General features: G+C 38.4%; 1 protein-coding gene across 2 annotated transcripts; it reads right to left on the bottom strand.

Annotated features, from left to right (window-relative positions):
* Positions 1 to 3,579: 3,579 nt before the first annotated feature.
* On the bottom strand, positions 3,580 to 22,954 carry tmem59l (transmembrane protein 59-like). Of its 2 annotated transcripts, XM_041792229.1 has the most exons (9): positions 22,936 to 22,954; positions 21,828 to 22,000; positions 20,493 to 20,598; positions 17,639 to 17,733; positions 17,324 to 17,476; positions 8,175 to 8,280; positions 7,949 to 8,063; positions 6,750 to 6,867; positions 3,580 to 5,280 (listed from the first exon to the last, which is right to left on the bottom strand). In XM_041792229.1, the coding sequence occupies exons 2-9, from the start codon at positions 21,990 to 21,992 to the stop codon at positions 5,122 to 5,124; spliced, it is 1,017 nt and encodes a 338-aa protein (XP_041648163.1). In that variant the 5' UTR covers positions 21,993 to 22,000; positions 22,936 to 22,954; the 3' UTR covers positions 3,580 to 5,121. The 2 variants fall into 2 exon arrangements, with proteins under 2 accessions (XP_041648163.1, XP_041648162.1); XM_041792228.1 differs by lacking the exon at positions 22,936 to 22,954 and having other exon boundaries at positions 21,828 to 22,599.
* Positions 22,955 to 23,111: the final 157 nt, after the last annotated feature.

Here is a 23,111-nt window from a genome sequence, read left to right as displayed (position 1 = left end):
AAAAGTAGCTTGAAATTGATTTGATTCTGTCTTATCTCATTAAATTCAGTATTTCTATTGTCAAAACATAAATGTTGATATATTATATGATCAGAAAGCATTATATTCTTCCTTTTATTGTATTATTGATAATCACAGATCTGAAACAATTTGGCCCTTCATCACAGACAATAAAATAAATGTGGCCTACTTAACACTAGATGTCATCCATCCTTGATGTATGTCTTTTATTTTATGACACAGCTGACAAGAAGGAGTCATGTTTTGATATTTCCTTCTGTCCGTCCCTCAGACAGAGGGACAGCTCACCAAAGCTCAACAACATGTTATACTAATTGGGCACATGCACAGGATCTCTGCTGTGCTGCCTCTGTTTTATAATGTGTGATAATGCAGTCATCCTATATGCTCTGTTTTTGTGCTATGACAGAGAAGCCAAAGCAAATTTTCATTACTTTTATTTGGTTTTTATTGGGAGAATCATGTTAGTGAAGAACCAAGCATGGCAGTCAGTAACAGTTTTGATTGATTTAGACTGATAATTTGCAAATCATTTTCAGTACATGTGAAGGACGCTCAGCCCTGATAACAACTTTTAAATGTAACTACAAACAAATGCAGTTTTACTTGTGCCTTATTCATTCCTACAACACCCGGCATGTTTGCCACCTTTAATGCTAAAACATATCAAATACATCATACGAGTTGAAATGTGCAAAGTGTAGACTCCATAGTTTATGTTTATGAATGCAAAGAAGTCATGAGGCTGAAGGCAGGGTAGGAGACCCTGATGGAGTTTAGACAGTGGTGGTTGAACAGGTGCAATGATCCATCCTTAAAACACAATCTGACTGCAGCAAAGAGCCGAACATATTTAAAGTTATGCAGTAGCAGGATGATTGGTTAGACAGATGATAGAGGTTATGACTTAATCTGGTTGGTTTAGCTGACCACACAGCAGAGACTGAGAGGGATCAATATAAATGAATGAATGAATCAGGTACAGTCTTCCCGCCCAAACTATAACCAGCTGCATTTGCCATGATCGTGACCATTCAGGGAAAAAAAAAAAAAAAAGTTTCAGCTCATTTTGTCTCTAAATGTTGCCCATTATTTATATCATTATAAGTTCTTACTAGCATCTCTAATGTATGAACTTTATCATGAACGTTACAAACTAAATAAACATCTAGGGACCACTCAACTTCTACAACCACAAAACTTTCTCCAGTTGAAATTTGATTATTGTAAATATGATATAAACTATTACTGAAATCATCTCTGATGCTCAGGTTAAACAACACAATGAGAACAGCAGGCTTTAGTATTCTACAAATCACATGCACTATGCATTTCTCATCACGGTAGTTTAAGAGAAATACTGGATCTCTGCTGCCACCAAGCGGACTGAAAACGTATTACACATATAAGATTTAATGTCCATTGGGTTGAGCAGAATGGTGGATGATGAGCTGCTCAAAGAATGTGAATTTTAATACCAAACAAGTCAAGCAAATGTGTGTTCTGTATAGGGTTAAGAAAGAACTATTCATTTTTGACCACAGTGCTCCAGAACAGAGTGCAAAAACTGATATCTCAAGTCTTTGTTTAGGAAGTAGCCTACTTTGCAGGCCTGAATAGACCCCTGATGTCAACAACAGAGAATGTTAATATGAATGAATTAAAATCTAAACTTTGGCAAAAACCTATTGTCAAACATCAGAAAAAGTCCTATGTAATCTCTATGTGCAGTCAGACACATTGCACTGTCTTCTTTAAAGAACAGAAGACGGTTTGGTCATGCAGCAAAGGGAAGCTGCACATGGCGATTTAGAGAAGATGAAGATGAGCAATGCAATCATTTGACCTCACTACCCAGAGTGCATTGCACAGCATTAGGAACTTAGTGCAACATACACTTTATGAACAAAAGTATTTGGCCACACCTGTTAAATTATAATATTCAGGTGTATTGATCAGACCCATTATTAACACAGGTATTTAAAATTCAAGTACCTATTCATGCAGTCTCCATTTTCAAGGGGCAATCAAACTGTGATGGGTGCCAACTTTGCAATAAGACAGTTCATGAAATTTCACCCCTGATATTCGGTAGTCGACTTTACTGAGCTTCCACCAGCATTAATGTAAAAACAAAAACTGTGTGACAGGAGCTTCATGGAGATGGTTTTCATGGCGGAGCAGCTGCATGCAAGCCTCACATCACCAAATCCAATTTCAAGAGTCTGATGGAGTGATGTTCAGCACATCGACACTGGACTGTGGAGCAGTTGAAACATGTTCTGTGGAGTGACGAATCACTCTTCTCTGTATGGCAGTCTGATGGGTGAATCAAGGTCTGTTGAATGCAGGGAGAATGTTACCTACCTGACTGCATTGGGCCAACTGTGAAGTTTGTTGGAGGAGGTATAATGGCATGGGGCTGTTATTCAGGGTGTTGGCTAGGCCCCTTATCTCCACTGAAGGTCCATCTTAGTGCTTCAGCATACAAAGACATTTTGTTCAATGCTATGCTTCCAACTTTGTGGCAACAGTTTGGGGAAGGCCCTTTTTACCTCCGCCAAGTGGGTTATGTGATTGGCAGGGTTTGTAGGTTAGTTTGTTTGTTAGTTTGTTAGCAACATAACTCAAAAATTTTGGGACAGATTTTGATGAAATTTTCAGGAAATGTCAGAAATGACATAAGGAAGAACTGATTAGATTTTTGGGAGTGATCCAGATCACTGTCTGGATCCAGGATTTTTTTAAAGGATTCTTTACCATTGGGAAACAGGGCTAATGGCAGAGGTCTGCTTTTCTAGTCTTTTCTATGTGACTGCTCCAGTGCACAAAGCAAGGACTATAAAGACATGGTTTAATGAGTACAGTTTTCAGTTCACTTCAGTGGGAAGAGCCTGACCTAAACCTTGTTGAGCACCTTTGGGAACTGGAATGGAGATTGCGAGCCAGGCATTCTAGTCCATCAGTGCCTGACCACATAAATGTTCTAAAGAATGAATGGGCATAATTCCCCCCCCCCCAAATACCCAATCTTGTGGAAAGGCTTCAAAGAAGAGTGGAGGCTGTTACAGTTACAACTACCAACTCTTTATTAAAGTACATGTAATTTGATACAATGTCATCACAGTCCCTGTTGGTGTAATAGTAAGGCATCTGAATACTTTTGTCCATTACTGTTAATCTCAGAAGGACATGTATTAAATGTACTTGGTAAACAGACTTGAGCTTATATAGTGTTATAGTGATTTGACTACAACACAGGTCACAGTTACCGATTCACTCCACAACCACACACTGATGGCTAAGGGCGCAATGTGGAGTATCCATCACTAAATAGCAAATCTTATTAATACATACCCATACAAATTCATACACCACTGACACAGAAGTAGGGGCAAACTGAGGTTAAGTGTCTTGCCCAAGGTCATATCAGCATGTGACTGTCGGAGCTAGGGATTAAACCCACTTCTTTTATGAAGTGTTTTTTCCTTCATTCTTCAATGTTTCCTTTTAGATCAGCATACATTTTTTATCAAAATAAAACCCAGCACCCCTCTATTTATTTACAATGAAAACACTTTATTTGATCATGTTGTAAGCATCATTTCATTGGAAAGAAACAGACCAGTAAAAAGGAAACAGTATCTTATATTCCTTGTGATATCAGTTTGAACCAGCACAGATATTGATTGAATGGCTTTTAAATTATTCAGAGTCCTTCCTGTAATTCATGGGCTTAATTTCAGTCATTGTCACACCTTCTATTCAATGTTTACAGTAAATAGTAACACAAAAAAATCACAAGTCTACAGCAGAGGCTTGCCATACCGGCATGGCGGGTGGTTAAAGATAAACTACCGAAGCGTCACTTGCATGCACAGTTTATTGTCTACACAGCCTGGATGAAAAGAGAGCGTTACACACATCGAAAGCACTGAGAGGAAAACAGAAATCTTCTCTTAAAGACTGTGCAACTTGTTTCAATAACAAAATGTTCGAAGCTTTGCATTACACATTGTTACAGAGGTTATCCTTCAAGTGTGTGCTCCTAGGACATACAAAATAGTCAGCTATTAGAAAGCACATGGCACATATAACAGCTAGGAACTCTTCAAGTGATATAAGAACAATAATATCGTAATAGTAGTAATAATAATACAGTAATAGGTGCAATATCCCCTCTATGCAATCTGTGTTACAATGTATTTTGCATACAGAGCAATTACATTTGTATGATGGTTATATGTACAGTACATGGCACTTTAATACACTTTTGAACAGATAACTCATATGGATGACTGAATAAATAGAGGAGAAAATAAATAATGCTTTCATTTTTGCTCATTTTTGAAAAGAGTGCCCCGTTCTGTGTCCACTCCCAGTTTTAAATGTAAGATATCCCAAACACATCGTCAGACATACAATGGGATAGGTGACAAAAGACACTGCTTTTGTTTGACTTAGTATACTTCTGTTTCTGTGGAGAGAATCTGGAGTTGTTTTCCTTGTGAGAGAGACAACATGGTTTCAGATTTCTAGAGCAATTCATAAAATTTTTCTGAGTAAACAGCTCATAATGCAAATCATGTAAACAGATCATAATCTCTGAGCTGCAGTATCAGTTTCATGCAGCATTAAAGAATTGAACCCACCTCTCATTCATGTCAGCAGCTTAGCAATGAATCCAAACTCCGTGTAAGAACCAGGAGAAATTAAATCTAAAATAAACTCAGCTAAGTCTTTTTTAGACTCAAAAAATGATTTGAAAGAGCTCTTAAGTTAATCCGTACTCTCTGCTTGTCTCCATAGTAGCTCTCAGACATGCACACCAAGTTATGAATATGCACTGAGCAGGCGGAGTGTTTGTCATCGTCTCAAAAATCAGGAACAAGCAAGTGAAGTGCCATGAGAGCAACAAGTAAAAGCTAGATGTTTCATTGTAGTAACTTTGACAGGAGGGTGCCATGCTCTTAAAAATATGATTTACAAAAACTCTGGTGACTCAGTGAGTCCTGTGATGTGCTCATTTCACACACAGGCCAACAACTGTGGACATAGTAACCGTTGGAAACAAGACAGAAGCTCCCCAACTGGTCTGGTCTAGACGCACGTTTTGTTGAGGTCAACCTTCACCGGCAGAGGCCCCGCCTCCTGACTCTCCTCAGATTGTTTGACGGCAACCGCGATCACAGGGCTCAGGTGGTATGGGTTGACTTTGATGGCGTTATCAAGAAACTCTTTGTCTCCGTTGATGCTCAGCTGGGGAGAGACAGGAGGAATCATTTAAGAAAAAAAAAATTAAAAAAACAGGCCATGAGGTCTTCCCACATGTTTGCACATTTCTCTTCCTGCAGAACATCTTCTTTTTAACTTAAGTAAGGTTGTAAAATGATTTGATACTTTGATGCTATTTGGCAACACAGCTTTTCAATAATAAAATCTCCATTGTTTTTCTGAACACTGAAAAGTACAAACCTTAATAAAAACTTGAATTTCATTAGACAGGTTAGGAGAGGAATGGTTGGTTGATAGAAAGTTGCTAGCAAATTTGCTGTCACACTGTCTACTGAGATGATGCCAACACTTTTGTGCAATTGCATATGCTGTGCTGCATCCTTTTTTTGGTCTGTTGTTGTATTTTGTATTGGATTTGCTGTGATTATCAGTCTGTATTTTTCCAGTATTCAGACTTTTTCCTTGCATGATTACTGTCATTTTCTCTGGGAACAAATAATAAGAATGCCTCTTGTTCAGCATTTCTGTTCTGCTGTTACTTTAATCAGTTATGACACCAAATTAAAGCATGAATTTTAACATTTCTCACATGTTTGAATATGCCTATAAATCATTATTCAGTTTTTTCCCCCTTGTTTTGGTGCTACTGACACTAATTATCCTACTGTTCAAGCTAACTCAAATCTGTTATTTAGTATTCAATGGTTCTCAAATTATATAACACATTTTGTGTAGCGTTGTAATTTAAAAGGCTCCTTTTGAAGTTGGAAGAAAGAAAGAGGATGCGCACAACTGTTGCCCTAGTAACACAGTCTTTGATTCAAACAAGATAAACACAGTAGATCTGGGCTGCATAAAACAAGTTTTGACAATGAGTGTCACTCAAACTGGAGACTTCAGACAACAGCAGATGGCTGTAAAGTGATTCAATCAACACAAAAGGAGAGCATAATACAGCTGCTTGTGGTTTGTTACAGACAGGAATTATACAAAACAGAAAAATTAGTATGCAGCTCTGAAGAACTCACATTTTCTCTGTGGGAATGAAAATGTCCATAGTTTGGATAACATATGCTGGAAGCAGTATGAGTAAAGGTCTTTCCATCTGCTGTCTGCTGTGCTTATGTTTTCAGTCCCACCAGCATCATCCCGGCATCCACTTGGAAGCCAAAACAATTAGTATGTTTATAGTAAAGTCATGTGCATAGTAAAGTCGAGCTATGGTTACAGCTTGATTTGGCAATTTAACTGGATTATCCCGTTTTAGTCACATTAACACAATAATTAGACTTTTTCTAACTGCATGTAAACACACCAGGTGTTATGCTTATTATTTCAAATGTGCGATGTCTTTCTTAACTATTGAATCCCTACACTTCCCAGCATTTATACTTGCAACAAATCGGCTAAGTCACTAAACAGCTGCAGGTGGAATACACTTGAATTTGTTAGCCAAGTATCTTCTTCAACCCAGACACATTACACGTTTGTACCTGTGTCTTGATGTGCTGCTCAGGTGCGGTGACCAGGCTGGCACAGCTGAGCCACAACATGACCATAATGGACAGAAAGAGACATGCTGCTAAGATCCATCGAGGAAGGCCTGAACGTCTGGAGAATAAAAGGAGTAAGGACACCAAAAAAGGAGTTAGCAGAAGAGACAGAAGAAGCTGGAAATACTGAGAAGTTTTAACTTTCTGCAGCACATGTAATTATGAATAAATATGAAAAATGCAATTCCACAACTTCACATAATGGCAGTTGTATTTTAAGATGTGATCTAAGTAAAGTAACACTTTAACAGTTTTGAATATTTTGATTTTTCTCTTCCATTGATTAACAAATACAGCTGCTATTTTTCCCAAGTCTGGCTTCAGACCAATTATTTCTGATGGCCACACTCACAGACTGTTTGTCTGAGATGCCGTATATCTCAGACTGGAAATGCATGCTTAAACTTTCAAAATAAAATCTGATTAAACTTTAGCTAAGATAGCTTTAGCTACCTTTGCTAAAACTCACTTTGCTAAAGCTAACTCGGCTATAGATAACAGTGCTATGCAGCTAATCTGGCCAAAGCTAAGCCCCCAAGACAGCTAAATATTAACGTTAATAATGTAGCTCGTAGCTATGTTAGCTTTAGCTAAAGCTAAGGAAGTTAAGGTGAGCTACCATTCATGTAACTACTTCTAAAACAGGCCTAGTAACAATTTTATCTCACATTAGACCTCCAACCTTTCTTTCTGTTTGATTTATGAAATTTGTCTTAGTCTGTAATTCTTGCAATTTGGTTATTTCATGAATATAATTGCCGGACTTTGTTTATAACAAAACATTTATTTAAAAAAAAATGTAAAACTCTAACTATGGTGTATCGGCAAATTACAGTACTTTCTTTCTGAGATATTTGGTGTCTCAGATAAATGGTCTGAGAGTGGCTTTCAGAAAGTACAGTCTGCAGCCAGACCCCTCTGAGTTTCCTTCAAAGGAGTATAAAATCAGTATCCAGAGGTGAAATTGTATGTTGTATACTTGTAAATTACTCATAACTCATTACTTTACATAAGACCGAGATGCTGGCATCAAACGGCATGTAAAGAAGAAATCAGGCACATGAACTATGGTTTCTATCACAAAATCATTTTTGTTATTTGAAGTGTTTTAACAGCCATTTCTGTGAGGATAATCTCACCTTGACATGCAGCCAAGGAAGTCGTGCTCAGCTGTTGGGTCCTCTGGATGCTGGACGGGGTGTTTGCCTTTTCCTCCTGCTTTAGATGCCCCCCTCTCACTGTGCCCCTTCACACCTAAAAAACAACACATTGAAAAATAAACAGATTGCTACATACATACACCTACCTATCACTGTGCATATTCTGACAAATACATGTAAATAAACAGCATGTTTTTGATCTTACCATGAGGTCTTTGAGTATGAGAGTGGACCTGAGGCCAGGGTTTGTCTGCCACATTGGAGCGAGGAGCCTGAAGTTCGGGCAGAGAGTACTCCATCTCTGGCTGGCTCTGTAGATTAAAGACAATGAAACTTGGCGATCAGTTATTCCACTTTAATTCAAAAGCAGATCTAACAAATTTAACTAAAGATAGTTATTCAAGAAGCTGGATTGAGGAGAAACACTGCAGGAGGTAAGTATGATACAGAGATGTGGGGAGAGGTGCATTAAAATTTAATGTTGTAGAGTTAAAGATAAAGTTCAGCAAAACATGAGTATCTACCTCTTGGGGAAATTTACTTAGCTTGAAGGATTTCATCCCTATAGAGCAATGTTCCTGAATTAGTTTATCCTAAGGGGCAACTAGTTAAAGAACATCAAGCTGTGGGCCAAAACATCAGCAGGTTTTTCCCACTGCTAAAATGAAAATTATTGTGGATGGTACTTTTGCTTTGATTTTCCATTATTTTTATTTGAATAAGTAGTAGATTTAGTACATTTCTCAATGCCTGCATCAAAGTCACACAAGAAAGTAAAAAATAAAACAAGAGAGGTGCAGAAATACATCAAAATAGGTAGTGGACAAAATTTGTCATAATTAGATTATTCTACTCTTTTTGTAAAATTAAAGCAAAACGTATTTTGGTGTAAAATTATGATGAGTGTCTGTGTGGGCTAAGTACAGTAATTGAAAGTGGCCACCATTAGAGGATCACTGCTGTGGATTAGCTACGTAAGATACATAGATAGCATGAATGTAGCTTACGTTGCTAAAGCTAAGCTCACAAAGCAGCTATGTAAGCTTTATTGCCGTAGCTAAGTTAGCTTTAGCTGCACTTGCAAAAGCTCATGTTGCTCAAGCTAACTTAGCTACACTAGCTTATGTAGTGCTGTTAATTACGTAGCTAGCATAGCTATGTTAGCTTGAACTAAAGCTAATGAAGCTAAAACAAGCCACAGTTTGTGTAACTACTTCTAAAGCTAATCTATACATAAATTAATCACAGATTAGACCTCCATCATTTTACTCTTTTTTCATTAATGAACTTATTTTACACTAAACATGAACAATTTAGACTTTGTTGTAATTTTGTATTGATTTTGATACTTCATGTCTTTCAAAACCATACTTCTTTTCTTTACTTAGCTTTATAATAGGGAAAGTTATTTTCCACAGCAATCAGCGTTTGAGAGTTTAACTTTTTCAATCAAGCTAGTTCAGGGGAGCGTTGCGAAGGTCTTATAAAACTTAAGAACAATGTATTAAATATGAGCTAGAGAAATCATTTGGATTTAAAAAGCAGAGTGTTGTACAATTTACATTTCCTTTCCACTTTATTACCATCTCAGTGTAAATGTTCCCTTAGTTGGAAAACAAATATGGTCCATCCATTTCATGACTCATATTGATTTGAAACTTTTTTAAATGCTTCAAAGAATCTCCACTAAAATCAATGTAGGTATTTTTCTTACCCAACTAATTCAGCAAATTAAAACTTTAACTAAGATTTGTCACAGAAGAACAGCTCATCCAAAGAACTGCTACACAAGCACAAGCAGCATGCTGTCAGTAACTGCACTGGTGTGTATTTTTTGCTGTACGTGCACAGTATTTCTGGTTCCCTTGGAGAACTCATTAAGAGAGCTTTTTGGTTCCCCGCGGCTGATCCTCCAACAACAGCAGCTGTAGACGGCAGTAACAATACTAATGCTGGTCTCAGCAAACACAAACATACACATGCACACGTAGCTATAGGATAGAGTTTGTCTCTCTGCAGTAGGGTTAACCTCCCTGTATTTGACATTTGTGGCAGCTTTTGCTGTTCTACGCAGAAATATCACATCTGGGAAACACAGTTCTCAGCGACTCAAATAAATAAAAAATCATAAACTGAGACTAAAATGAAAATGAGGCTTTAAAAACTGGTTACTTACTGAAACTGAATACGTTGGGTGTTTACAAAACTAAAATACACAAACCTAGCAAAAAAAGTAAGGAAACGTGTGTTTAGTTGATTTTTTCTTTGTTGTAACAATGCTTCTTGGCAGTAAATCTTTTGCTGTTGGAAAGCCTTTATATTTCCCTTTTAAACTGTGGCACATTTACAAAGAACATGCATTTGTGGGATGAGTGGTTTTTTTTGTTTTGTTTGTTTTTTCAACAACATACTGTATTTTTCCAAATACTTTAACGTTGAATAGTCTGCATCTTTTTGTCAGATGTAAAGAGTGACCAATAGTACTGATTTAAATTTTTTAAAAATCATGAAAAATTATGATACAAGGCTTTGGCCCAACACAAACATTGTGTAAATTAAATGAATATAAATTTTTTAATATGAGTAAAAGATATTTGGCCAGCAGACCTCATCACTGGCCACCCATGCCTGGGTAACTTAAAATGGCTTGATGTGATTGGTTGACTTCACAAAATTTTATTCTAGATCTTTAATTGTGTTCAACTATCAAATAAGAAAGTCTATTTATTTAGGGTAGGCCCAAGTCCAAAAGTACAACCCAGTGCAGCAGGTCGTTCATCTTTTGTGTGTGGCAGTGGCTGTTCATCTTTTATATATGATTTCTTCAAATACTTTAAATTATGTGAGTACTTTCTTTGCAATCTTTTTTCAACATAAAAAACTAGACCCCGGCATTATGAAACTAATCAAAACTGAACTGAAATAGAAAAACAAAAAGTCAAAACAAGATAAAAACTAATTTTAAAAATCTATTATAATGTCAATATGAATTCCAGTTATTCTTATTATGATACAAAGGGAATGAATGTGTATGTTTATGGCTTTTTTTCTGCTTAAATCACTTCTTCTAGTTGTCCAGTTTAACCAAACAACAAACTTTTCATCACAAAGACTGAGCATGCTAGTTCAAACTTACAAAGCCTCCAGACTTCTTTTGTTGAGAGTGATTTCACAACCAGGTTTATTACCCCTAGCAAGCGATGTTTTCTGACAGAGAGCATTGAAACCAGATGCAGGAGGAGAGTCAAGTTTTGTGGAGATGTGTGTGCGGGGATGGGGGTTGCCTCTCGTTGGCTGCAGACTGAGGGGATCTAACCATCAGAACAAGCAGAGCCTGATCTGCAGCTGTCATGAATTATGTGCAGGAATGTTAAAGGTGCTTACAGAAAGAATGAAACAGGGGTCTGAGAGTTCAGAGACATCAAGGCCATAAAGAGAGGTCTGAGCTTACACTGTGACTAAATCTAGTTGGTCAACTTATTTTGGTTTTCAAGGGTTTAAAAAAAAGTATAAAATACACCAAGAACTCAGTCTGACTTTAAATCAAAATAATTAGTCTTGTTTGCAACCAACTGTTGTTATCTTGGACTTTGAATTTTAATTCCTGTGTGGGATTATTGGTTTGTATCAAATCTGGTGCCCCCTGTGAGGTACTCAGTATCCCTTGTCTCTTTTTTGACATTTCAAGTACACGTAAAAGTGATGCTTTTCCTTAAAATAATATCCTGCTTTCTTTTGACTTTCAGTTTAACCACTCATCAACAATCTTTGCAGTTGAAAATGTTTCAATAAAGCTGTTCAGGCAAACACTGTTAATCACTTTGACACCTCAACAATGGCAGTGGTTTCTCATGTTAAAAATGACCATGTAAAAACTGTCTTCATGCTGGTGGTCCTGTTTGGTTGTGTAGGTCATAAGAGGCATCAGTATTCATTTCAGTGTATTGACTACCTCTGCTGTAGAGTTATCACAGGAGCTTCAGTGGTGTTATTCTCATGGTCTCCAACCTGGAGGCTTCTAATGTGAACATTTCTTACAGCATCCCACTGTAGTTCACTATGACATTTAATACTTTCACCAGATGTACAGTCATGTGCATAAGTTTTAGGTATGTAAGGTGAGTCAAGCTCGAGACATGTTGCCACATGAGTGCCACTTGGCAGCCAAGGTCAAGCTCAAAGGTATTTCGGTTGTCCGGGCCTCTTCATCCCTGGTAATATGCCTGGGGACTGCCAAAGGTATTCGGGGCCTTGGGACAGCTAAAACATGACCAGGGACTCTGCCCTAAAGGTGTGGACTTCATTTTTCAACAAATTATTTTTCCTTTTCCCTGGTAATACACAAGGACATCCAGAGCACAGCCAGGGTTGTATCAATCCTCCTTCCTGCCCAATGGCACCCTCAGGTGGGCTTACTTGGCATTGCACACCTTCACTTCAGCCTCATTTTTTGCCCAAACATGCCCAAAACTAATGCATAGTACTAAATGTTGTAGAAAAAAGAAGATTGATAAATATGACAAGGGTTCAGTATTTTAAATGTAAAAAACAATGTTACATGCATCCTTTACCACATGCATCCCTCTACAATGTTACTTTTTATTTAAAGTTAAATAAAAGTTGATATTGTCATGGTCTTAATAATTCTAGCTGTGGCAGTTTATACCCTTTGGTTGGTCATGAAAAGTGTAGAAGTCAGCAAGCTAGTTCCTAATTTCATAAACTATGTTGAATGTCTTTATATAAAAAGTGAATGGCTGTTTTCAGACAGCTTGGTTTCTGAGAATATAGAAAATTAGTTTTTTTTAATCATTTTTCAGTATCTTATAATGCAATGGATTACAACCCTTTCTGCACCCTGTTTGTATCTAAAAAAATGAGCATTTAACAAAGCTTATTGCTGTAATGTGATCATTTAATCTTTCAACATATTCACAAAAATATAAAGAATGTTTTTATTTGCACTTCATCATGCATTTCACATCAACAATCGGCTGAAAGTCACAGAGAACCAGTGTAGACTAATAATTAACAGCTGAAAACAAGAGAAATTAAAGATAGAACATGGAGACATTTATATAAACAGAGGTTTTCACTTTTAATTGAAAGTTGAACAACACAGGGAATGCACCCAGATGGATAACTGAGACACTTTTTGTAGTCCATAGACAGTAAACTATAGCTTTTACACAATAAACTTAAATCACATTTGTATATCTGCCTAGTATAATAGCAGTGGTGCCCCTTATTAATGTGGTTCTCTTTTTCTATCCTCTTGGTCGCACCTTAAAATGTGAAAAGACTTAGGGGGGAACTTCTTGTACTTTCAGACAGACCCCATGTCTTTAGACTGGACCAAGAACTTTCTTGTTGTGAGGTGCACTACATTTTTTGATTCAACTTTTTTTGGTAAATATAACAATCTCGGTCTTGACAAACGGTATGTAATTGTAAAGAGCTATATTTCATGGCAATAGGATTTAAATAAATATTGTGGAAGAAAAAAAAGTCAGTCGGATAGCTTAATTTAGTCGACTTTGACTTAAAACTACACTTCCCTATTGCTGCACGATGGTGTCCAGCCTCACCGAAGAAAAAAAAGGAACTTTTCAGTTTAAAATTCATGCATATTGAGTTTTGGTAGGAACACGTTGTGGTTTTTGTCTTTCATGGAATTCAATCTTAATAAGAAACAAAGATTAATAGCAGCCTTACATATCAGACCATACTGGGCCATAATAACAGCAATCTGTGAAGTGTTCATGCTAAAGTCTCATGTTACCAAATGATTTCACTGTGGCATCATCAAAGTCGCCCTGTTATTTCTCTAGCACCCTCTGTTCTCCTCAGCCCTTTGGTTCCTTTAAAATTCAGTTGAGCAGAATGACTAATGCAATTGTCAGGAGAAATAGGTTGGGGATTTCTCTCTTTGTACTCAGCCTCACACCGAGTTCAGTTTGTTCTGCTAGCCGGCACGCTCGCAGCACCACGGCTAGGTGGGGGGAAGTCTTTAATCGACTCCTGAACTCTCACACTGTTGCACCATCTTGGGATGATTTGTCAAGATAACAGGCTTATGGTGAAAAAGAAAATCCCGTGTTTTACCAATATGTCCACATAATTACATGTTTGACTTGTAATTATGAGGACTTACTCCTCCCTCTAAATCTCCCTAACTGCTACCTCTGGTTACTGGTAGCCTCTGTTGTGTTAAAGATGCTCCAGGCTGAGCTAAACTAGTTATTCTCAGTTTTAGTTCACACAAACAAACACAGGAGCTCAAAGATAGCTGTGTACACACAGCTCACCATGAACATCCACATAATTCATATTTCAGGCGGCTTTGTTTTCCCTCATCTGCTGTCCCTTGACTTTTTCTGTTGTTTCAACACTCAGAGAGTCAATCTGTCAAGTTGGTGGCGGTCAGCCAGCTGCCCACTAAACACAGGCCTAATGGTCTCCTCACAGCCCCATGGAGCCTCACGCTGCTCTGGCCTGCACGTCACTGCCATAAAGAGCAACCATCCATCACCGAGTCCCCAAGAAATGTTTCATGCTCTGCAGCTGCTACATCTTAGATCCCAGGCTGCACAAAATTTTTTTTTATAGCTAATAATGAATTTCAGCACATACAGGACTCCTCTGTCATATAGAGAAGCCTTGCTGTATGGGTTAGTGTGCATACAAACTATCATTTCGCCTTGAACCCTTTAATTTTGTAGCTAAATATGCCATCAAAGCCTCATTATGCAAACAGGAAAACCCCTGACAAGGATGCAGGTTTCTAACCAGTGTCTGAAATTTGCAGGATAAAGTAAGGCCTGGCTCAGCAGACCAACTCTTATTTTAGCTGTAATGTATAGGTGGTTTCATTGACGTTGGAAATGCATTAAAGTTTTAGGAAAAACCCCTTAAAGAGGGCAGACTTTTACCCAGGCAAAAAAAACATCTAAATGTGCTATACTCCAAATTTTACGCAAGTGTATTTGTCTAATTTCTTGTCATAAATATCTGCTAACACCATAATAACCATATTTACCAAATCTGGATAAACATGTTACTTCTTGAGTGTATCAAAATGAGATGATACATCTTATATAAAGTCAATTAACAAGTAAAATTCTGCCAATTGTGCAGATACATTTGTACTCATTACTAGCCATTCAGACCTTATCTTTTTCATTTTATACCTTTAAAATGAGTTTAAAGGGATCTGTCAGTATCCTTGAAGTTGGACTGTATAAGGTACATTAGCCTCCAGTGATTTCAGTGAGTTTTGCCCCTTCATACAGAACATGCTTGAGGAAGCTAGGCTATAAAGTGCCATAGACAGGTTTAACTGCATAATTTAGCGTGTTAAAAACAGGTACAAATATTTTTTTTCTGAAATTAGAGCTCACTTTTTTTAATGCTGCACATGCTGTTCTGCTCCTGTGGTTCTCCACCATTGTCAGTGACCACAACTATCTCTACCGCTTATCAAATGCACAAAGTTACAAAGGGAGATGACATCACCTAAAAAGACCCTCTACCAGCTAAAGGCAGGGTGCAAACTGCAAGATAAATGGGTTGATTTTTACCAAGTAATAACTTAGAAATATGAGGTAAGTATTTATCTGGTGATAATGTATTAATTACCAAGTAATTCCTTATGTTATAGTGGTAATTCACTGGCAATAACCCCCTACTCCTAGCCCCTAACCCCCAAAAATCATGACAATTATTCAGGAACTACTAACTTAAATTTAGTAGGCCAAAATAAAGAAATTATCCAGGAATTTTCAAGCAGTTTATAAAGAAAATTATAATTTCTAATAAATTATTCGGTAAAATGCCACCTAATTACCAGACAATTGCCACAATATTACAAGAGTTGGGGTAAAGGTTAAGGTTAGAGGGTCAGGGTTAGGTTCAGGGTAAAATACCACCTAATTACCAAAGAAGTGCCACAATATTACAAGGAATAACTTGGTAATTATCACATTATAACTTGGTAAATACTTCCTTAATATTAATGAGTTATTACCTGGTAAAATGTCAACTTATTACTAGGTAATTACCACCTTATTCCTGAGAAATGACAAGACAGTTACCACTTATTACTATAAAATCAGGACACAAGGACCCACTAAAATAAAGTGGTACCAAACTTTTTTAGATATTCAGGGGTTTTAACACTAATTTAGACAGTAACTATAAAAATTATCTTCTATTCTTTTAAGTTTGTGAAATGCTACAAGCTGAAATATTACACACTGCAAGTTTAAGGAATATGCTCATTTATTCTGATTTTTTTTTTCTGACATGAGTTTTACTCAAGCCCATAAAGAGACACCTCCTCCTCTCTGAGTAGTCACTATTCTACTACAACACCTACTTAAGAAAATAGTGCTGAAATGAATGAATCTAACCATCTTGTCCCTACCGTATGGGTGCTCTTGCTCACTCAACCTTCACAGATGCACTGACTTGAAAATAGACTGTGAGTTGTTTTTGGCAGGAACCCAAGCTCGACTGCACGGTGTTACATTGTGGATTTATACTTCTCCATCATAAAAGAAAGCAGAGGTTAGCTCATCCTATCGTCTATAAAGATACACTGGCATGCCTTTAACCCCCCATTAAAAACAGACGATGTGAAAAAGCTTTGAAGGTATTTATCTAACAATTTTATAACATACGGACCGAGCCGGCCACCATAAAGTTTATGAGGATAGGTCTATTATGCAGATTACAGGGTTAAGGTGTCTGCATCATTTGCAGCAAAGCACATCAAGAACCTACCCTTTGTCAGTGCAAATATTAAGAATGATGAGGTAAATTTTACAGTTGCACAAAACAATTATAAAAGGCCTTAGATTTCCAGTGTTTTACATTTAGTTATGTAAATTATTTAGTTCCACAGATGACTTTTCTGCTGTTTAGAGATCACTTTCCATCCTTTTCTTCTGACATTTTCTATAAAGAAGTTTGGTATGGGTAAGTGTTTCTTCTTCTGATTTCAGAAAGAGATAAAAATGCAGCTCAACAAAACTACACATTTATCCTCTATAATCCAGTATAAATCAAGCAGTGCTGATGTAGCCAGAAGACAAAAAATTCCATCACTTCTGTTAAAGTTGCAAAGTTTTAGGAAGTGTGTTAAAGCCAAAAAAAAAAAAAAAATCAGTTATATACATCTTGAATATTTTTTTTTTGGGGGGGGGGCATTTACATAAACATTTTGTAGAACTTTATCAATGTAAATTTATAGACTTAGATATATTTTCCCTTATAAAAATATGTTTTGTCAAACTTCATGGCTAGAATATGTGGAGCCTGTTTATCGTGGACAAACATTTATTTGAGTCTTACCTGAAAAACCACAACCTTGCCATCATCAGCCTGAAGGTAGAAGGTCCAGGTGGAGGAGATGAAGCTCTGCGCTGAGCTGACAATGTCATTGCACCAGCTGGACACGGCCTCCATCACAGAGGGGGGCTTAGGGCGCAGAGTCATGGCCCGGAGCTGCAGGAGAGTGAGAATAAAGCCATTAACTATGTGGGTGAATGCTTTATTAATAAGTGCCTGTATAATAAGTTGTGATATTATCTTCAGCTGTCTTACGTCACTCTGGCAGTCATATCTAAGCTTGCTGTATTTGTGTGTGCAGCCGGTGGCCTTTCTCACCTTCCTCCTCTTGATCTCTGGTTCAGAGGGTTGGCTGGCACAGCCGGTGCTGCAGGCCTCCTGCTCCAGAAGCTTGATATATGCCTCCTGGCAGGCTGCAGGGAGAGAGAGAGCGGGAGGGAGTAGTTATGAAGAATAAAAAGATGTAGAATAATGTTGAAAAAAAAGAAAAGAGGAGAGGGCATGGAGCACCACAATCAGCTGGATGGAAGACAAGAAGAAATAACAGCAGAGCAAGCCTTTAATGTAGGAAGAAAGATAAAGATGTTAGGGAGCATATCTGTTGGACTCCACAGAGATGATTCACTTCACGTTGTCTTTATTGAAACAGGGGCCGAAGGGGCATTTGCTGTCTGGACAGTAAATCAAATCATTGATTTTCAATACAGCCGTTCAAACAGGAAGAGCCACCTTAAACACCCAGAAAATACCCACGGAGTCTGCCAGCTTAGAAGAAACAATGCAATACTTAACAGAGGTTTCAGCCTGCATTTGTTCTGTAAATCCCTGTGATTGAATGGATCTGCTTTTTCTTTTGTCTTACAAGTTTATTTTGATTCCACCTTGAACTTTCTTTTCTCAAAGAGTCTTTAAGAAACACCTTTGGGACACACTTGAGAGGAACTTTTAGCTGTTTAAAGATCATACTTAAATTACAAGTGATGTCTATTTATGATGCACACAAGCAAATATTATCATCAGCAGACTGGTTATGTCTATAAATAGTTTGAAAGTCGTTGTGTTGTAGTAATATTTAGGTCAAATTAATATGAATTAATCAGTCTTTGATGTATAGCGCCAATTCATAACCAGTTATCTCACTTTACAAAGAGGGCAGATAGACCACACTCTTGGTTGTGGCCTATCATAACATGCCAGTGTTAATCATTAATATCATAATAAAGACCGTACCCTATAATAATAAAGACCAGCATTCTCATCAGATCATCAGGTTTTAGTTTTCAGACAGAGGTGAACCACAATCAAAGGACTGTGCTGACTTATTTCACATGTTGTGAGTCTGTAGACACTCTGACTACCCAGGTGCAACAAATGCTCAAAACTTGTTTCATGTTATTTATCCTTTGAGGATCTTTTTACTTTCTTCATGTATAAAAATAGTTATAAATGTTAAAAATGATACAACCATCACCATTCTCACGTGTCCTTTTAAAACTCATCAACCACAGGTTTCAGTTTCACACGGACCTCCACTTTTCCTTCAGTCCCATCCAACTGACATTAAATTCTCATCTGGTCTTCCCCCAGCTATTCTGTTGTAGTTGTCCATCCATGTTCCTTGGCAAATTTACCCCACATATAGTGTGTGTTTATAGTTACACAATCTTCCCTAGATAGTTCCGATCTTTTTAAGAAGTCCTCATTTTACTGTTCTGCTGGTCTGGCTTTGCTGGGTGAACATATACAGTTCATTCAGAAAGTATTCAGACCCCCTTCTCTTTTTTTACTTCTGTTATGTTGCTGCTTGACGCTGAAGTAAAAATCATTTTCATTCTCATCAACAGACTTTGAGAATTATTTTGCAAATGCATTAAAAATAAAAAAAAAACTAAAATATCACATTGACATAATTGTTCAGACCCTTTGCAACAACACTTTAAATGTACCTCAAATGCTTCCATTTTTCTTGATCTTTGCTGAAATGTTTTGAACCTTTTTGAGTTTTTTGCATACTTGTCTGTCACGCGTTTTGCACTGAGGAGAGGCTTCCGTCTAGTCACTCTGCCATAAGGCCCAGATCAGTGGAGGGTTGTAGTGATGATTGTCCTTCATGAACTTTGTCCCATCTCCACACAGGATCTCTGGAGCTCTCTCTCTCTCAGCTCTCTCACTAAGGCCCTTCTCTCCCAATTTCTCAATTTGGCTAGGCAACCAGCTCTGAGAAGAGTCCTGGTTGTGTCAAACTTCTTCCATTTGAGAATCATGGAGGCCATTGTGCTCTTGGGAGCCTTCAGTGAAACAGAATGTTTTTTTGTAGCCTTCCTCAGATCTGCGCCTTGCAACAATCTTGTCTCCGAGATCTGCAGCCATTTCCTTTGACCCCATTGCTTGGTTTTTGCTCTGATATAAATTGTCAACTGTGAGGCCTTCTATGGAGGCACACATGCCTGTCCAAATTATGTCCTATCAATTCAATTTAACACAGGTGTAGGTACAATGAAGGTGTAGACACATCTCAGAAAAGATCCTGAGAAATGGGAGGCACTGGAGCCACATTTCAAGAGTTTATGCAAATAGTCTGAATACTTATGTCAATGCCATATTTCTGTTTTAATTTTTCATAGATTTGCAAAAAATCTAAAATTCTGTTATTAAGTGTAGATTACTGAGAATAATTTTTTTTTTTTTTCTACTGTAGCATCAGGCTGCAACATAACAGAGTAAAAACGAGTGAAGGGGTCTGAATACTCTCTGAATGCTCTGTAACTCAACACATCTGTATTATTTGCAGTGATCTTGCAATGTTTAGTCTTTAACTGCAAGCTTCCAAGAGACTTTTAGAAATGTGGACAAAAATATATGGACAGAAGACTGTTCACGTCTAACATAGAACAGTTAAGCCTTGCATGTACAGGACAAAACCAGTGAAGACTGCTTGGTTCTCAAGGGTCACCAAAATCTACCTAAACACTGCCCACGGGAGCTTTAGGGCAGAAATGATGAGTTTAAGAAGTAGACCTGAATTCCACTGAGCGATTCCTACATTTCAAATATATTCTCAAGAGGATTTATTCATCTGTCTTTCATTTTGACTCGACATATTGAGGCCGCTGCTGCTTAAACTTTGGCCTCTGCTTGCTCAGCAGAGACTGTAAGTGACACGCTCACTCACCTCCCTGACACTCCTCCCTGCTTGTATTGAAGCCGGCGTTCCCGTTGACAAACTGGCAGATGGAGTAGAGACGACAACCGCGATGGCAAGCGTTCATTATGGAGTCCTAGAAGACAGATACAAAGAAAATTAGAGATGCCTCCTAAACTCAAGATAACCTTTTGAGAATGAATGACAATGAAGATTGTGGATTTTTTTAATGACATGGTGCAGCTGCTGTATTACAGCCTGCCTTACATGATTTTTATGATGCTTTCTGTCTCTACAAAGGAACATGCTGTGAAAATGAGACACTAGAATAAAACTGCAGGAAAATAAGGTGGTTAGAAAAAGACTGACATAACTGTGACATTCTGGGTTTGTTCTCTGTTTAAAATGGGGAAACAGCTCCCTCTAGCGATGTCTCTGCGAACAGGCGAGACAGTGATTCTCTGACCATGAACGATTTATTTCAGCTTTGTGCTTGTCATCATCCTCGCTGCGTTTGCCTGTTTGCTCTCAGGACATGCAGAGAGATTATCCTAAACTATAAAGAGAGATACAGAGAGTTTAAAGGCGACTGCAGGATTGACCCTGAACGTTTCATAAGCACAAGCCCTTGTTTTCAATCTACAAATCCAGGTGACTGTGCATCGCTTTGCAGCTCTGTTACCGCTGCCCTGCAGGATGCTTTTAACCACACCTGAAGGAAGCAGAGGAGGAGGAGGAGGTGGTGGGAGAAAAAACATTCGACCCTGGAAATCTATCCAAAGCTTAAGGCACAGATAACTCCAGGTGGAAGAATTTCTAATCATGGTCTAACGTCCTGCTGTGGTCCAGTCTGGCCTTGTGCAAGATGTGAGGCGCTGTGCAAACTGTCAATAAAGGATAATTGTTTTCGTGGATCACAACAGTCTTGCTGATTCTCCATTGCACACGCTGCCTCTGGCCTACATACTCTTAATTGCGGCTTCAGAAGGCAATCAATTAATGGCGCAGGTTTTAGCACATCTGAAATGAACTGACTTATTGCAGGTCACTTCTTGGACGAGTCTTTAAGGTGCACAAGAAATGAAGCTGCATCCATTTTGGCCTAATTGTGCGCGATAGCATCAAGAGGGTGCAGTGAAAAACCGGAGCACCAACGATGCGGATAATTACGCACCAACTTAAGTCGCTGATATCATAATTTTTATTCTAAATTTAAGCTTTTCTCCGATGCAGATTATATTGTGTAATTCTGTGATTCGATGCAGCCGCTTAAATGTCGGACAGCAGGACGCTGTCGCGCGCTCTCCGCTAATAACGCGCGCTCTGCAGAGCCAACCTACGCTAAAGCACACAGGAATAACTTACTTTAGCAGGGCTTTTGTTTTTGATGGTGAGCTGGCATTGCTTCTTGCAGTAATTGATGTCTCCCAGTTGGTTGTCGAACAGATCCGAGGACGCGGCCGCGAGCCCGGCGAGGAGCACCGAGAGCAGGGCCGAGAAGCCGCACATCCTGCCGCCGAGCCGGAGCATCGCTAACCCTGAAGAGGAAGGAGAAGAGGAGCGATGAAGAGTCGAGCCTGAAGCAGCACTGAACTCCCTTTGTGGCGGCGCTGCTGCTGCGGATGCTGCTGCTGCTGCTGCTGCTTCAGCTTGCCCCCTGTCTGCTCCGCTCATCCGCTGCTGCTCGTGGCGTCACGCGCATCATCATCGCCATCATCACGCACAGGCTGGCCCCCAAACTCACACTTAGACATAATCTGCAGAGAAGCCCTCACTGCAGTGCACAGTGTGCCAGCGATATTTCTTAAAAGGTGGCAGGGAGGTGATGAGGGCAGAGCTGTGGGGGGCAGATGTCATGAACAGAGAGAGGGCAGATGGGCCGATTGTTAAAATATTGACTCCTCAGACACAATCAAGGGTCTCATTTTAAGACCCTGCTCAAACATTTATCAAAGAGGGGGGTAAAATCTGATAAAACGAGGCCTAGAGTTTCTCATTGTTGTCTATTTAATGGCTTTTTTTAATGCATTTCTGAGGCAATCTCGAGCTTTGCTTGTAAAAGCACTTAAAGCGCCTCTTAGTAGTCTGCCTTATGTGTAAAGCAAGTAAAATGTGGACTAATGCCTATTTATGGCCTACAAGGACAAAGAGGAATAAGGAAGTAAGCTTGCTCTGATGGTCATGTAGTAATAAATGACGTTAACAGCTTACAATCTAAACAGCCTGTTTCTATTTCTGTTGAAAGTTCTTTACATGAACTGTTAACATCAGAATTTGTTGTATCTATTTTTATTTATTCATATATTTTATTCATAATATTATGTAATTAGAAGTCAAAAGTCGTCTCAAACAACTCCAACTGTTTCTTTTAATTGAGAAACATGTACACATGTGTGGTCAGAGGTGTTACAAGGAAATCTACCCCAGTGCAAAGATCATGCTTTGCCCCGGTGCACAGTCTTCAATGACTTACTTTGAATTTCATCATCCTGAGAATTAAGGTACTTTTAAAAAGTACACAAAACGCTCTCAATTACAGTAATTAGAGTGAATGTAGTAAGTTACTCTCCACTCCTGGGTAGAGTACGGTGGTGTTTCTTGCCTGTGGTAGAACTGGATAAATATACACCTGGAGTTTGATTATCCTCA

This window comes from Cheilinus undulatus, linkage group 7, assembly GCF_018320785.1.
Source record: "Cheilinus undulatus linkage group 7, ASM1832078v1, whole genome shotgun sequence".
NCBI lineage: Eukaryota > Metazoa > Chordata > Actinopteri > Labriformes > Labridae > Cheilinus > Cheilinus undulatus.
This window is presented reverse-complemented; position numbering and strand designations above follow the sequence as displayed.

Coding starts and splice junctions, on each gene's coding strand:
- tmem59l (XM_041792228.1), bottom strand. CDS start 22,136: ATGAGCGGAGCAGACAGGGGGCAAGCTGAAGCAGCAGCAGCAGCAGCA. Junction 17,477..17,638: donor CAGAGATCAAGAGGAGGAAG/GTGAGAAAGGCC, acceptor ACTCTCCTGCAG/CTCCGGGCCATGACTCTGCG. Junction 6,868..7,948: donor TTCCTTGGCTGCATGTCAAG/GTGAGATTATCC, acceptor TTTATTCTCCAG/ACGTTCAGGCCTTCCTCGAT.